This window comes from Camelus ferus, chromosome 5, assembly GCF_009834535.1.
Source record: "Camelus ferus isolate YT-003-E chromosome 5, BCGSAC_Cfer_1.0, whole genome shotgun sequence".
NCBI classification, from domain to species: Eukaryota; Metazoa; Chordata; class Mammalia; order Artiodactyla; family Camelidae; genus Camelus; species Camelus ferus.
In genome coordinates, this window is record NC_045700.1 from 73,542,849 (window position 1) to 73,555,180 (window position 12,332).

The 12,332-nt window shown below is 35.4% G+C and overlaps 1 protein-coding gene across 1 annotated transcript in view; it reads left to right on the top strand.

Moving 5' to 3' along the window:
* Positions 1–12,332, top strand: part of SF3B1 (splicing factor 3b subunit 1) — a 46,051-nt gene that overhangs the window by 18,240 nt on the left and 15,479 nt on the right. The window contains 6 exon segments of the mRNA XM_006175216.3: positions 2,659–2,825; positions 4,265–4,369; positions 4,747–4,861; positions 6,696–6,775; positions 7,789–7,959; positions 11,206–11,443. Of these exon segments, the coding sequence (XP_006175278.2) occupies positions 2,659–2,825; positions 4,265–4,369; positions 4,747–4,861; positions 6,696–6,775; positions 7,789–7,959; positions 11,206–11,443 (876 nt within the window).

Genomic DNA, 12,332 nt, shown 5'->3' on the forward strand with positions numbered 1-12,332 from the left:
TGAAAGTAGTTTCTGAATAAATATATTATCCAAATAAAGGATAATAGCTCCTGAAAACTTAGGATGGAAAAGTTCTTCAGTGGGAAAATAAAGCTGTGATGTGTTAAGTGAGATGGGGGTGGGGGGAAGCAAGCTGCACAGTGATAGGTATCCTGTGATGCAATTTTTGTGAAACAGTACCCCTTTCCTGGTTTTTTAGTTGCATGTGACCTAGAAGAAAGTATAAAATAGATGATTTTGGTAAGAGTGGGCTGGGGCTGGAAGTGGAGGAGTGATGGGCCAGGTATGAGTTTCTTGGGGTGTTCGTTAATAATGTGGAAACCTGAGCTCGTAAGTTGGAGGTTCTCATTTAATGTGAATGAGGCCTAGGAGTTTGTGATTGTAGCAGGTGCCCCAAGTGATTTCAAATACAAGTGGTCGGGCCACACTGATGCTGTAGAGGAGAGATTGCAGACTATTTGGCCTGATTGACCCATTTGTGTTTTGTGCCTGGATCCTGATGGCAGTACCATTTGTGGTTCTTTAAAAGAACCTATTTACTTAAGAGTGATATGTACACTTAGTAGTTTAAAAAAAAATCTCAAACATTTCAGAAATGGAAATGTGCAGAAAGGAAAAATGAAGAGTAGACCTTCACTCATCCTTTAGCCAGTCTTACTAACCCCGGAGAGGTTTCTTCTGTGTTCCAGGAGAAGAAGTGTTCCTGGGGGGTGGGGGGAAGGCAGCAAATGTGGGTTAAAACTTTATATGTACGTATTTAATACTTGTGACAGAAACAAAAGAGAATAATAAAATGCATCACCCAGTTCAGATGAGAATATTTGTGGTTACTCACAGTGGAGACTCCTGGCTGCCTGGGCTGCTGTAACAGCTTTGAGGGAAGAAATGCAAGAAAAATGAGCAACTGGAGATGGTGGGACTGTGACACACTAAAAAAATTTTGAGGTGTATTTACAGACTGGGGCTGTTAATTTCAATATTAAACCTATTGGATTATTTTGAACTTCTCAGATCCTCTCCCACAAGCTGTGCCTTGGACTTGGTAGTGTTATTACATTTTCTGCTTTAAACCAACCCCGTCTTGAGAAACTACGGAGGGTTTTCTCCCTCAGCTGGGGTTGGAGGTTGGGCACTTGCATTACGCCACTGAATTTTTTTCCTTTTGGTCCTTGCAAATTAGTACATGAACTTAATTTTAAAAGTGCCTAGTGTCAAAGGGCTTAGTTCATTTGAAGGTGATGAGCAGGCAAGAACTGAAACATCTATTTATTAGGCCACAGACCACTGGCAGTAGAAAACTGTTTACATATCTATATATTAATCAGATTTTATATTACAAACTAATGAAACGTTAGTTTGTAATTTAAAGTTAGCTGGTGTCAGTAAAGACTTTAAAAGGTTGGAAAACTAGTTTATATTTAAAGAAGACTGAAGAGATGTGACAGCTAAGTTCAGTGCATGGTTCTTGATTGGATCATGGACCAAAGGAGAGAACGTCTATGAAGAATGTTATTAGGATGATTAGGGAGACTTGAAACTGGATTGTATGTTAGATGTCACATCAAGGTTTAATTTTTTGAGCATGTTAATACTGTTGTGGTTATGTAGGAGAGTGTACTAGATCTGGAAATATATGCTGAAATATTAGGGGTTTTAAATGGTTTAGAAAAGTTATATGCACACACCTATATTTATTTCTTATATACATAAACAGTTGATGAACATAGGTGAGGAGTATGTGGGTGTTCATTGTACTGTTTTAATGTTTTTCAGTCTTGAAAAAATTCAAAATTCAAACAGCAGTTAAGAAGAGTTGATGCTTCACTACCCCCCAAATGTGCATGTTTTGATTGTCAGACCTATGAATAGACACAGTGCTTGGGGAGTGATATATGGCAAGAGTTAATTTAGTCATTGAATGCTCAAGTTTTTCATGCTCATTGTCTCATTTAATCCTTAAAACTTTATGTTGTAGGAAACACACATAAGTTAAATAATGTATTAATTAGTAGAGAAAGAGCCTTTATTTGAAGGCAGACATTTTGATTCTAAAACTCACACTCTAAATTATAAAACTAGTATGATGGTGGTTACAGCCAAACTCTGTGGCTCTGCATTCTATGCTTAAGAATTTAGACTTCATCCTTTATTGTTTGACTGTTGAAGATGTTTAGGACATCACGAGAGAGCTTGTTAGGAGTGCAGAAACTTAGGTCTGATCTGGGCCTGCTGCATTTGAACAAAATAAAAATCTGTAGATGATTTGTTGCACATTGAATTTTGAGAACCACTCTCTATTGTACTGTTTTTACCTTTCTGGTAGTGTTAAACTTTTTTTAAATTGAAATGTAGTCAGTTTACAATGTTGTATCAATTTCTGGTGTACAGCATAGTGATTCAGTTTTATATATATATTCCTTTTCTATTCTTTTTCATTATAAGCTGTTACAAAGCACTGAATGTACTTCTCTGTGCTATACAGTAGGACCTTTCTGTTATTATTATGTATAGTATTTAGTATCTGCAAATCCCAAACTCTCAATTTCTCCCTCCACCCTCTTTAGAAGAGTTTTTTTGATAATGCCTAGTAGAGAAATGTGTTGTATTGAGTACCCCCTGGAAAATGAAATTAAGAAATCTGTATTAATTTTCTTACAGACATTGAAGCACAGATTCGAGAAATTCAAGGCAAGAAGGCAGCTCTTGACGAAGCTCAAGGAGTGGGCCTTGATTCTACAGGTTATTATGACCAGGAAATTTATGGTGGAAGTGACAGCAGATTTGCTGGATACGTGACATCGATTGCTGCGACTGAACTTGAAGATGTAAGTTTCAAACTATATGAAGAGTCCAAGCATGTTTTGATGGAGAGCAAGATATATAAAGGAATCTTCTGTTTGAGTCATCTGGTGTAATCTGGGAGGACATTTTGGAGATTGGGAGATCTTTCTTTGGGAGGGTAAAACTGTTGAAGGTGTCCTTCTCTTAGAAACTTCTGAAAGTGCTCAATTCTGAATCTTTTATGTTAGAACTAGTTTGTTCATCCAGAAGAATACCTGCAAATCATTAACAATTGTGAAGTAATCTTTACCTGCTGAGCTTTATCTAGAGTGTGAGGTGACTTCTTTCTGTCCTTGTGACTTTTGATTTCTGACTTGTGCTTGATGCTGTTTTTTCCCTTTTGGTATCTTAATATGAATGGACTGTTTCTTGTTACTGATACTAATGGGCATTGTGTGCCTATTTCAGTTACTCTGGAGGATGACCACCTCTCACTTTGAAATACATCTCTTCAAGTGTTTTTATATATTACACATAGCTTATATTTTGTCAGACCATCCCGAACATCCAAATTTGGTGAAGTAGCTAATCATTTTTGTGTGATTCAGTAACATTTTTTGTATGTAGTTTATGAAACTTGTTATTTTTATGAAATTCAAGTCGTATTTTATAGTTAGCACTTTTTTCTTTTAAGAAAAATTCAAAAGTTCCAAAGGCAAAATTTCTAGAAGCCAATCAAGAGTCTATTTGCACTATCATACCTTAATGGTAAGAGACTGTGATGGCTGTATGTTCCAGAAGCTGAGGGGGAAATTGTCATTGCTTTTTCTTTTTTTTAAATGAGAGCAAGTTTATTCAAACAGATACACACTCCATAGACAGAGTGCAGGCCATCTCAAAAGGCCAGAGGCAGCCCCAGAGCATGAGGTCATCTAGGAAAGTGTGATCAGCCTGTCATTTCATTTTTAAATAGAATAAATGAGATGTTAAGATCTTCAGGAGAGTTACCCATTGTTGCACTTCTTACACTAGTAAAGTAATAATATAACATTGTTCTGTTTAAACTTACTACCAGAGGAATAATACATTTAAAATTAGTTACATTTTACTTGTTTCTGTGGTTAAATCATGTTTAGGAAAAAAAATTAAAAAACAAGGAAGCTGGATAGTTCTAAATATGAAGCTGTTTGTAGTTCCCAAAGCAAATTTCATTGTGCCCTCTGAGAAAAGGAAATTCTTAGGTTTTCCTAGTCTCTACCTACTTTAATTGACTTCCACAGAAAGCATTCCTTGTTTACTATTTTTAAAAAGAATGTGGTGAACTGAATTTCCTTAATAGCTTTTCAAGTTGAAAAGAAAACCTAAGTGTTAACAAGTTTCATCATACTGTCTTTTGATTTTATGTTGAATCTCTTTGTATGTTCGTTCTAGTTTTTAAGTGCTGACATTTTTGTCTGTGGCTTTTGGGGGTGTTTCATTGCAGGATGACGACGACTACTCATCATCTACAAGTCTGCTCGGGCAAAAGAAGCCAGGATACCACGCCCCTGTGGCACTGCTTAATGACATACCACAGTCAACAGAACAGGTGCCTTTTTTTTTGTTTTTGCTTTTAATTAAAGCCAGAGTTTATTCAGATAAAACTGTCTTAATTCCCATGGAAACTCACATGTTTTAGCAATCAGGTTATTAGAATGTATGGAGAAGACTTGATTTGGGAGAATTAGTAATAATCCCCAGTTTATCTTATTAGGGTAATCATTTCATGAAGAATTGAACTGTGGAAATTATCTCATTTCCATATGCCCTGTTTTTTTCACATGAGCATATTTTCATAAAATACAGAAACATTAATAGGCATTTATTAAACATTTTTATGTGTTTTATAATGTTTTGATTTTTGTTTGTAATATTCTGTTTGGTTATTTAATAAGTGGGTATTAAATGAGACATACTCCTTTTCAGTATGATCCATTTGCTGAGCACCGACCTCCGAAGATTGCAGACCGGGAAGATGAATACAAAAAACATAGGCGGACCATGATAATTTCCCCGGAGCGTCTTGATCCTTTTGCAGATGGTAATTCTTTCCCATTTTTCTATAAGTGTTCAGAAATTTATTTGTGTTAAGTTGTCTTTAGCCCTTTGATTTTTTTTGGCATGCTTATGAATTTGCTTTTCTTTTTAAAAATCCCCCCGTTAGAGATTTGTATAGATTTGGTTGAAGTCACAGATGCCATATTCTTCATCTTTATAATGCCAGTTTTCTTTCCAGGTAGAAGGACAAGAAAATAATGAGCCAATGCCATAGAAACGCAAAGGGTTAAAGGTTTTTCTTTTACTTTTGTTTTGGGTACGCTTTCTTTACTTTGAACAAATGTGTTTTTCTGCTCAGAATACTTTCAAATTATTGAAAGTTTTCATTCCAAATCTTAGATTTTTAGGATTGTTACTTTTGAGAATCTGTTTCCACATTAGAGCCCCCCCATATTGCTCTAAATATAGTTTAGTAATTGCACCTACTTTGCTTTAAGCATACTTAAAGTTAAAACAGAAGTATGTATACAGAGACTTTGATATTTTTAATAGTTGGAGTCTGTTTTGCTAATTTTAGTGTGCAGGTCAGCACAAGGGACATAGTGAGCCTGATGGAAGCTTTCCTCAGGTGAGTGAGTTTCAAAATCAAAATTAGGTGCCTGTTTCTTAAAATTAGATTCTGCTGCAGGTTTACAAATTAGACTTTCAGCCTGCATGAATTAGTAGGGATATTCTTTTTTTACTTGCATAATTGTAATTGATTTAAACATGTATGTCAGAATTCACAGGCCCATACTAACTGTCCTTAATTTCTTTCCTACAGCAGTACTGCTATATGCCAGTCCTGTCTGCATTCTTAAGGGTGCAGTTCAACACATCCTCTCTAGATTATGGTGAAAAAGTATTCCAAAGGAAGTCTTATCAGAGCTAGTGTCAGAAAGAATGACACTACCAATTGGGCATGATCTTCAGCATAGGAAATGTCTTAGAATTTTATTATTTTTTTCCTAAATTGTGATGCTATACTACTTGTATAGCTAATTATCACATTTCTAAAACGTAGTGTGCCTCTGTGAATCTTGTTATATACTGTTTGGGCTTCTTTAAGATATTTTGAAGTTTGAAAAGCAAATGCTGAAACTTTAACCAAGAGACTAACACATCTCTTTGTACACCACTTTTTTTCTGTATGCATCATAATAACTGGTAGAAGTAATATATCTCAAGTAATATGTTTCCAGTTGTTACTTATACTTTCTAAGAAAATAAAATGTTTCTGCTTCAACAAAATGTAAAAAGCATGAAGCCCTTTTTAGTAACATGACATCAGAATAAGATTAGAGGTATATTTTTGAAAATCATTTTCTAAACTTTAACTGTTCTAGAACATTGTATGAAGAATTTGTCTAGTCATAGTTACTTGTAGTCAGGATTTTAACAGCTTGCAACAGGTAATGTTTTGAATATAAATATCTTTCCAAAGTGTTACTAATGGTAAAGAGATAATTTTCTAGGCTTCTATTCTGCTGCTTGAAGTCAGAACTGCTGATGGAGACAAAGGCACGAAAGTGTACGTATTCCGGATTAGCAACCCAGGAACCCATCACTTCTGAAGACTCTAAACTGTGCTGTCATTTTGTTTTTATATGCATTAAAATATTTGTTTTAAACTGCTGTAGATATGTTTGTGTTCAAACAGGTTAAATTGATCAGCAAACTCAATAAAAAGTAAGATGTATAATTATTAAAGTTTTCCATCAAAAAATAAATTAAATGATTATGAAATAATGTAATAGTAGAGCAGGGCAGATAAATCAATTGAACCTCATTATCTTTTATTTATTGTACTCTTGTCCTGTTGCTGTTCTTTTCTGCAGGAGGGAAGACCCCTGATCCTAAAATGAATGCTAGGACTTACATGGATGTAATGCGAGAACAGCATTTAACTAAAGAAGAGGTCCGTGAACCTGCTTTATTTTAATGATTGTGAAAGAATGTAAAAAAAAAAGTTGAGATTGAGAAACTTTTGTATTTCCTTTTTATTTGCTCCACAAGTAGTATTTTAACAATATTAATAAAAATTAAGTTAATAAAGAACCTTACCCCAAATTCTATCACCTCCCCAATTAAACTTTTCATATTTCTATGCTTTTCTAGTGCCTGACTCCTTGCTCCTTGGAGAGACAGACAGACAGACAGACAGACAGACAGACACACACACACACACACACACGCACACACACACACGCACACACACACACACACACACACATATCTTATAGTGGATATATCTGTGGGGAGGATTGATGATGTGTGCCTGAAGTCAGTGTGTAAGGGAAAAGTCAGTATAGTACAGTCATTCTCTGAAAAGCCTCTAATTCTTCCAAAAAATTCAGTTTGAATGTGGGTGGAAAATTCTCAAGAATCCTGCTGGCCTGCAAAGATTGCTTCATTTTGTTTTAATAGTTAATTTCCATAACTTTTATGAATATATAATAGATTTGTTTGTTGAATGGATTAAGTGGGGTAATGGAACTCACTTTAAAGTCATTAAGTGTGCATTTTTTGTGACTATGTATATATAATATTTAGTTATTGTAACATAATTTTGAAATTTTTACTTTATCACTTTTCTAACATAATGCTATTTATATTTGTTTCAAGTAAAACTGTTTTTCACTGGAAACATTTTAGTTCACTACCAGTGACTGAAGATTTTACTTCATGAACTATATATAAATAAGCATACTCTGTTATAAATTCTATATTTGCTTGTCTATTGTGCAGAAAGACAGTGTATAAAACTTGAAAATATGGGAGGGGAAAAGTAAGGAATGGGACTACCAGTAGCATAGAAAGGAGACTGAGTGAAGAATAAAATGGCATTAAATAGAAATGACTGTACTAATGATATAGAAGTCTATTGAAAATGTTTTAAACATGCTCACTGCTTATTTAAATATTTTTCAGAGAGAAATTAGGCAACAGCTAGCAGAAAAAGCTAAAGCTGGAGAACTAAAAGTCGTCAATGGAGCAGCAGCATCCCAGCCTCCTTCAAAACGAAAACGGCGTTGGGATCAAACAGCTGATCAGACTCCTGGTGCCACTCCAAAAAAGCTATCAAGTTGGGATCAAGCAGAGGTAATTTCTTTTTATTTATTATTTAAAAATTTTTTTCTCTCATGTTGTATGTTAGTCTGGTTTTGTTGACATAAAAAGATAACCACAGACTGGGTAGCTTAAACAAAAGACATTTATTTTCTCACAATTCTGGAGGCTTAAAGATCAAGGTGCCAACAGGGTTGGTGTCTGGTGAGAGCTCTCTTTCTGGCTTGCAGATGTCTGCCTTCTTGCTGTATCCTCACTCTGCACATGGAAAGAGAGTGAGCTCTGGTGTTTCTTTGTATAAGGACACCAGTCCTATCACATTAGGGTCCAGCTTTGTGACCTCATTTAACCTAATTATCTCACTAAAGATCTAATCTCCACATACAGTCACAGTGGGGGTTTGGGCTTCAACATGACTTTTGGGGCAGACACAATTCAGTTCATAACATGGAGTAAAGGAATGTTCCTTTTGGAATATTAAATATAGAAATGCAATATGTCACATTATGTGGAGGTTGAGTATAACATAGTGGTCTTCCTCATTTTCTGGAAGAAGAATTTAAGTGTGTTTCCTTCATTCATTTACTTACCTAAAACTTTTTTATGTGTGTATGGTAAAATATGTATAAAATTTGCCGTTCTAACCGTTTTTAAGTGTACAATTTGATGGTACTGATTACACTCACAATGTTGTACAACCATTAGCATGATTTATTTCCAAAACTTTTTCATCACTTCAAGCAAACTCTGTAATAATTAAGCAATAACTCTGTTCCCCTCCCCTTCAGAGGACTTCTTTATGCTATGTCAAACCTGTAGTACCTCCTTAGCTGCTTCCTATTTAGTTGATGACTTTGCTTCCTATTTCCCCTTACCCCAGATAGAAACAATTAAAAGAGAAAAGTATACATGTTCCTGCTGTGAAATCTACTGGTAGGCCTGTGTATGTTCTCATCTCCTTTGCTTTTCCTTCTGTTATAATATGAACTGTTGGTACAGGTTGGCCATCTAAAGCTAGCCCATATGCTTATGTGCCATTTCCTATCTCCTATTACTCAAGGACTCTCATGTAACACCAGTTGTCTCTAGGTTATTATCACCAGCAAACACATTTTACCCATCTTCATCTTTAAAAAAGACAACAAAAAACTACAAGAAATCTTCTGTTGACCCTGACATCCTCTCCCATCTATCATCCTTTTTCTATCTCTTTTTACCACAAAATGCTTTAAATGAGTTGTCTGTCTATACTTGTGCTCTGTGCTTTTACGTGCACCACCGCACCAGCTCTTTTGTCAAGGTGACTTGACTTCCTCATTGTTAAATCCGAAGAGCAGATCTCAGTCCTCATAGTACTCAGCATATCAGTAGCATTCGGCATTTGTTGGTACTCTTCTCTTTCTCAGCCTCTGGGCTTCAGTCTTTCTTGATTCTGATAGTACGTCCCTCACTGGCTGCTGCTCTTAAATCTTGTTTGTTGTATCTTCCTCAGTTTCCTTAACTTCGGGGTACTCAGTGCTCCATCCTTGGTCCTCTTTTCCATCTAAAGTTATTCCCTAGGATCTCACTGCTGTCTTTATGTACTGTCCGTATCAGACAGCTCCCTAACTTACAAATCCATCCCTACTTCTCTGACCTGACATAGTTGATGTTTAATAGGTGTTTTCCGTGTTCACTCCCTCCAGCCTGCTCTGTTGGCACAAACAAAACCCTTAGGAATCGTTTCAGGGTCATCCTATACGCCTCTTATTCTCTTACCTGACACCTATTCATAAATAAATTTTCTTGGCCCCACCTTTAAATATATTCAGGATCTAGCCAGTTTTTATGATCTCTGTCCCCACCTCTCTAGTCTAAGTCACTGTTGATGCTAACATAGACTACTGCAGATTTTTTTTTTTTTTTTTTTTACAAATTAGGGAAAACCTGTCAGACCACAGCAGTGTTTCCCCAAATCCAGAATTTAAATATGCTAAACCTAATACATAATTCCCGAACTGTTCAGTTTTAGATCTTGGGGACTTCCCATTTGCTTGCTTGATATATGAGAGGCTTTGATTCTGCAGAATATAAATTATTACTAACTTAAATTCTGTTGCTGACATTCATTGCAAATTTTAAAAACTGAAAAAAAGAAACTTGTCCTTCTGTCATGTTTAACTGAAAAGTAGACACAGGAGTCGGTGTCTGTCTTATAAAAACTAAAGAAATTCAGACCATGTTTTTCTTTCGCACTTCTCATTTAACATAACTCCATCCTAAGCATGACTGTGGGAATTAGAATGGATACTAGGAAGAATTTATTTCCTTCCTGATTCAGCAGGAGGAGCAGTTACCAAAATTTTCAACAATTTATGTGCTTTACTCACCTAATTCAGAATTGTCTCACCGCTAAGTAGTAGAATCTTTTGAAAGGAAAAATACTGAGTCTTATATTTGTTATGGTATATAGGCAAATTTGCAAACAAAGTAAAGTAGGACTCTTGTGTTGGAGCATCCAACTTCAAAGGAAATATATAAAAGTATACTACAAAACTTAACAGAATTTAAATACAGAATTTATTTTGCTTCCGCTAAATTACTTACTGTTCTTGATATAGTATTGTTCGCACTGTTTGCTATCACACACTTTCTGATGCCCTACGTTGCTCACTACTTGTCTCTATTTGAACTACCATGGAACTTTTGATTACTTAAGTCTAATTCTAATCTTTTTCACTAATCTTGCCAGCATCAGTTAGAGTAATATTTTTATAAATGTGGTTATAGATACAAACTCATCTTGAAGATTGAAATTATGTGGCAGGATCTAGTTATAATTACCCAGGTGATCCAGAACATGCCTATATTAATTAAATACACACAAAATTGAACAAAAACACAAAAATATTCTTAGTGGGAACTCCTGAGTCTGTCTGTGTCTCTAAGCTCCAGTTTGAGCAGTGCTGATAAAATTAAAGCTGAAATTCTTTGCTGATCCAGACAGAAGCCCTAATATTTTCCCAAAGTTATGGAGCTAGTAGTGGCAAAACCAAGAATATTACCCAAAATACATTGGTTTTTTTAACCTAGGACTTTTTCATTGCCCCAAATTAAACCTTTGAATTGCTTTTAGTTGTAAACATATTGTTAGAAAGTACATATCTTAAGCAGAAGGATAATCTTTCTTAATTATGAACTGAAACATTTATTTAGTTTTTCTGTTTACTTAAACAGAAGTTTTCTAGTTGTTTTTATGTGGGTGTATGAAATAATTTTTTTTTTTTTTGCTCTGTTAAGACCCCTGGACATACCCCTTCCTTAAGATGGGATGAGACACCAGGTCGTGCAAAGGGAAGTGAGACTCCTGGAGCAACCCCAGGCTCAAAAATATGGGATCCTACACCTAGTCACACACCTGCGGGGGCTGCTACTCCTGGACGAGGTGATACACCAGGGCACGCAACACCAGGCCACGGAGGTGCAACTTCCAGTGCTCGTAAAAACAGATGGGATGAGACCCCCAAAACAGAAAGAGGTACTTCTACTGGAGTCTGGGTTTATGTTAAGGAGAAATGTTGATTTGATGAGTAGTATGTTTACAGGTCAAAATCTGTTCTCTCTAGTCCTGGGTGGATAAATAACTGCTTTCTGGACAGATAAAAAACTGAGGAGATTATGTGCCTAATTCTTTTCCCTTCTTGAAGAAGTTTAAGATTCGTTTTAGGAAGAACATTAGGAGAAAATAAAGTTTGTATACCATAACCTGTTTTTTTATTGTTGTAAAATATACATAACATAAAATTTACCATTGTAACCATTTTAAGTGTGCAGTTAGTGGCATGTATTTTCACAGTGTTGTGCAGCCATTACCACTGTTCATTTCTAGAACTGTTTCATTACCCCCAAACAAAAACTGTACCCATTAAGCAGTAACTCTCCATTCCTCTTCCCAGACCCTGGTAACCTTTAGTGTACTTTCTTTCTGTGTAAATTTGCCTAAATTTCTTTTTTTGTGTAAACTCTCTAAAATTGTATTTCGTTAACAGTTTTGAGATTAGCTTTGAGAAGTTAAGATTTAGTAATACATCTGCTGTATTAAAATTTTATTACGAAATTTCTAATGATAAGGCAGAGTGTTTAAAATATAATGGACCGGAGAAGCAGTATAGAATTGTGCATGTGGAGTAATCTCACTTTAAGGAGAAATAAAGAGTGGCTCAAGATACATAAAGTGGCAGTCTCTGGGTTGTGATACTATAGATGGTAAAAAAAAAAAAAAAAATTACTTGCTCTGTTTTCCTATTCCTCAGTGGTTACTGTTTATTGTTTTTGTCATCAGTGGGAAAGAACCAAAAAATAGTAAAGGAAACATTAAAACTTAAATGGATCTCCACTTTAGGAATATCCTGTTTATGAACCTAATC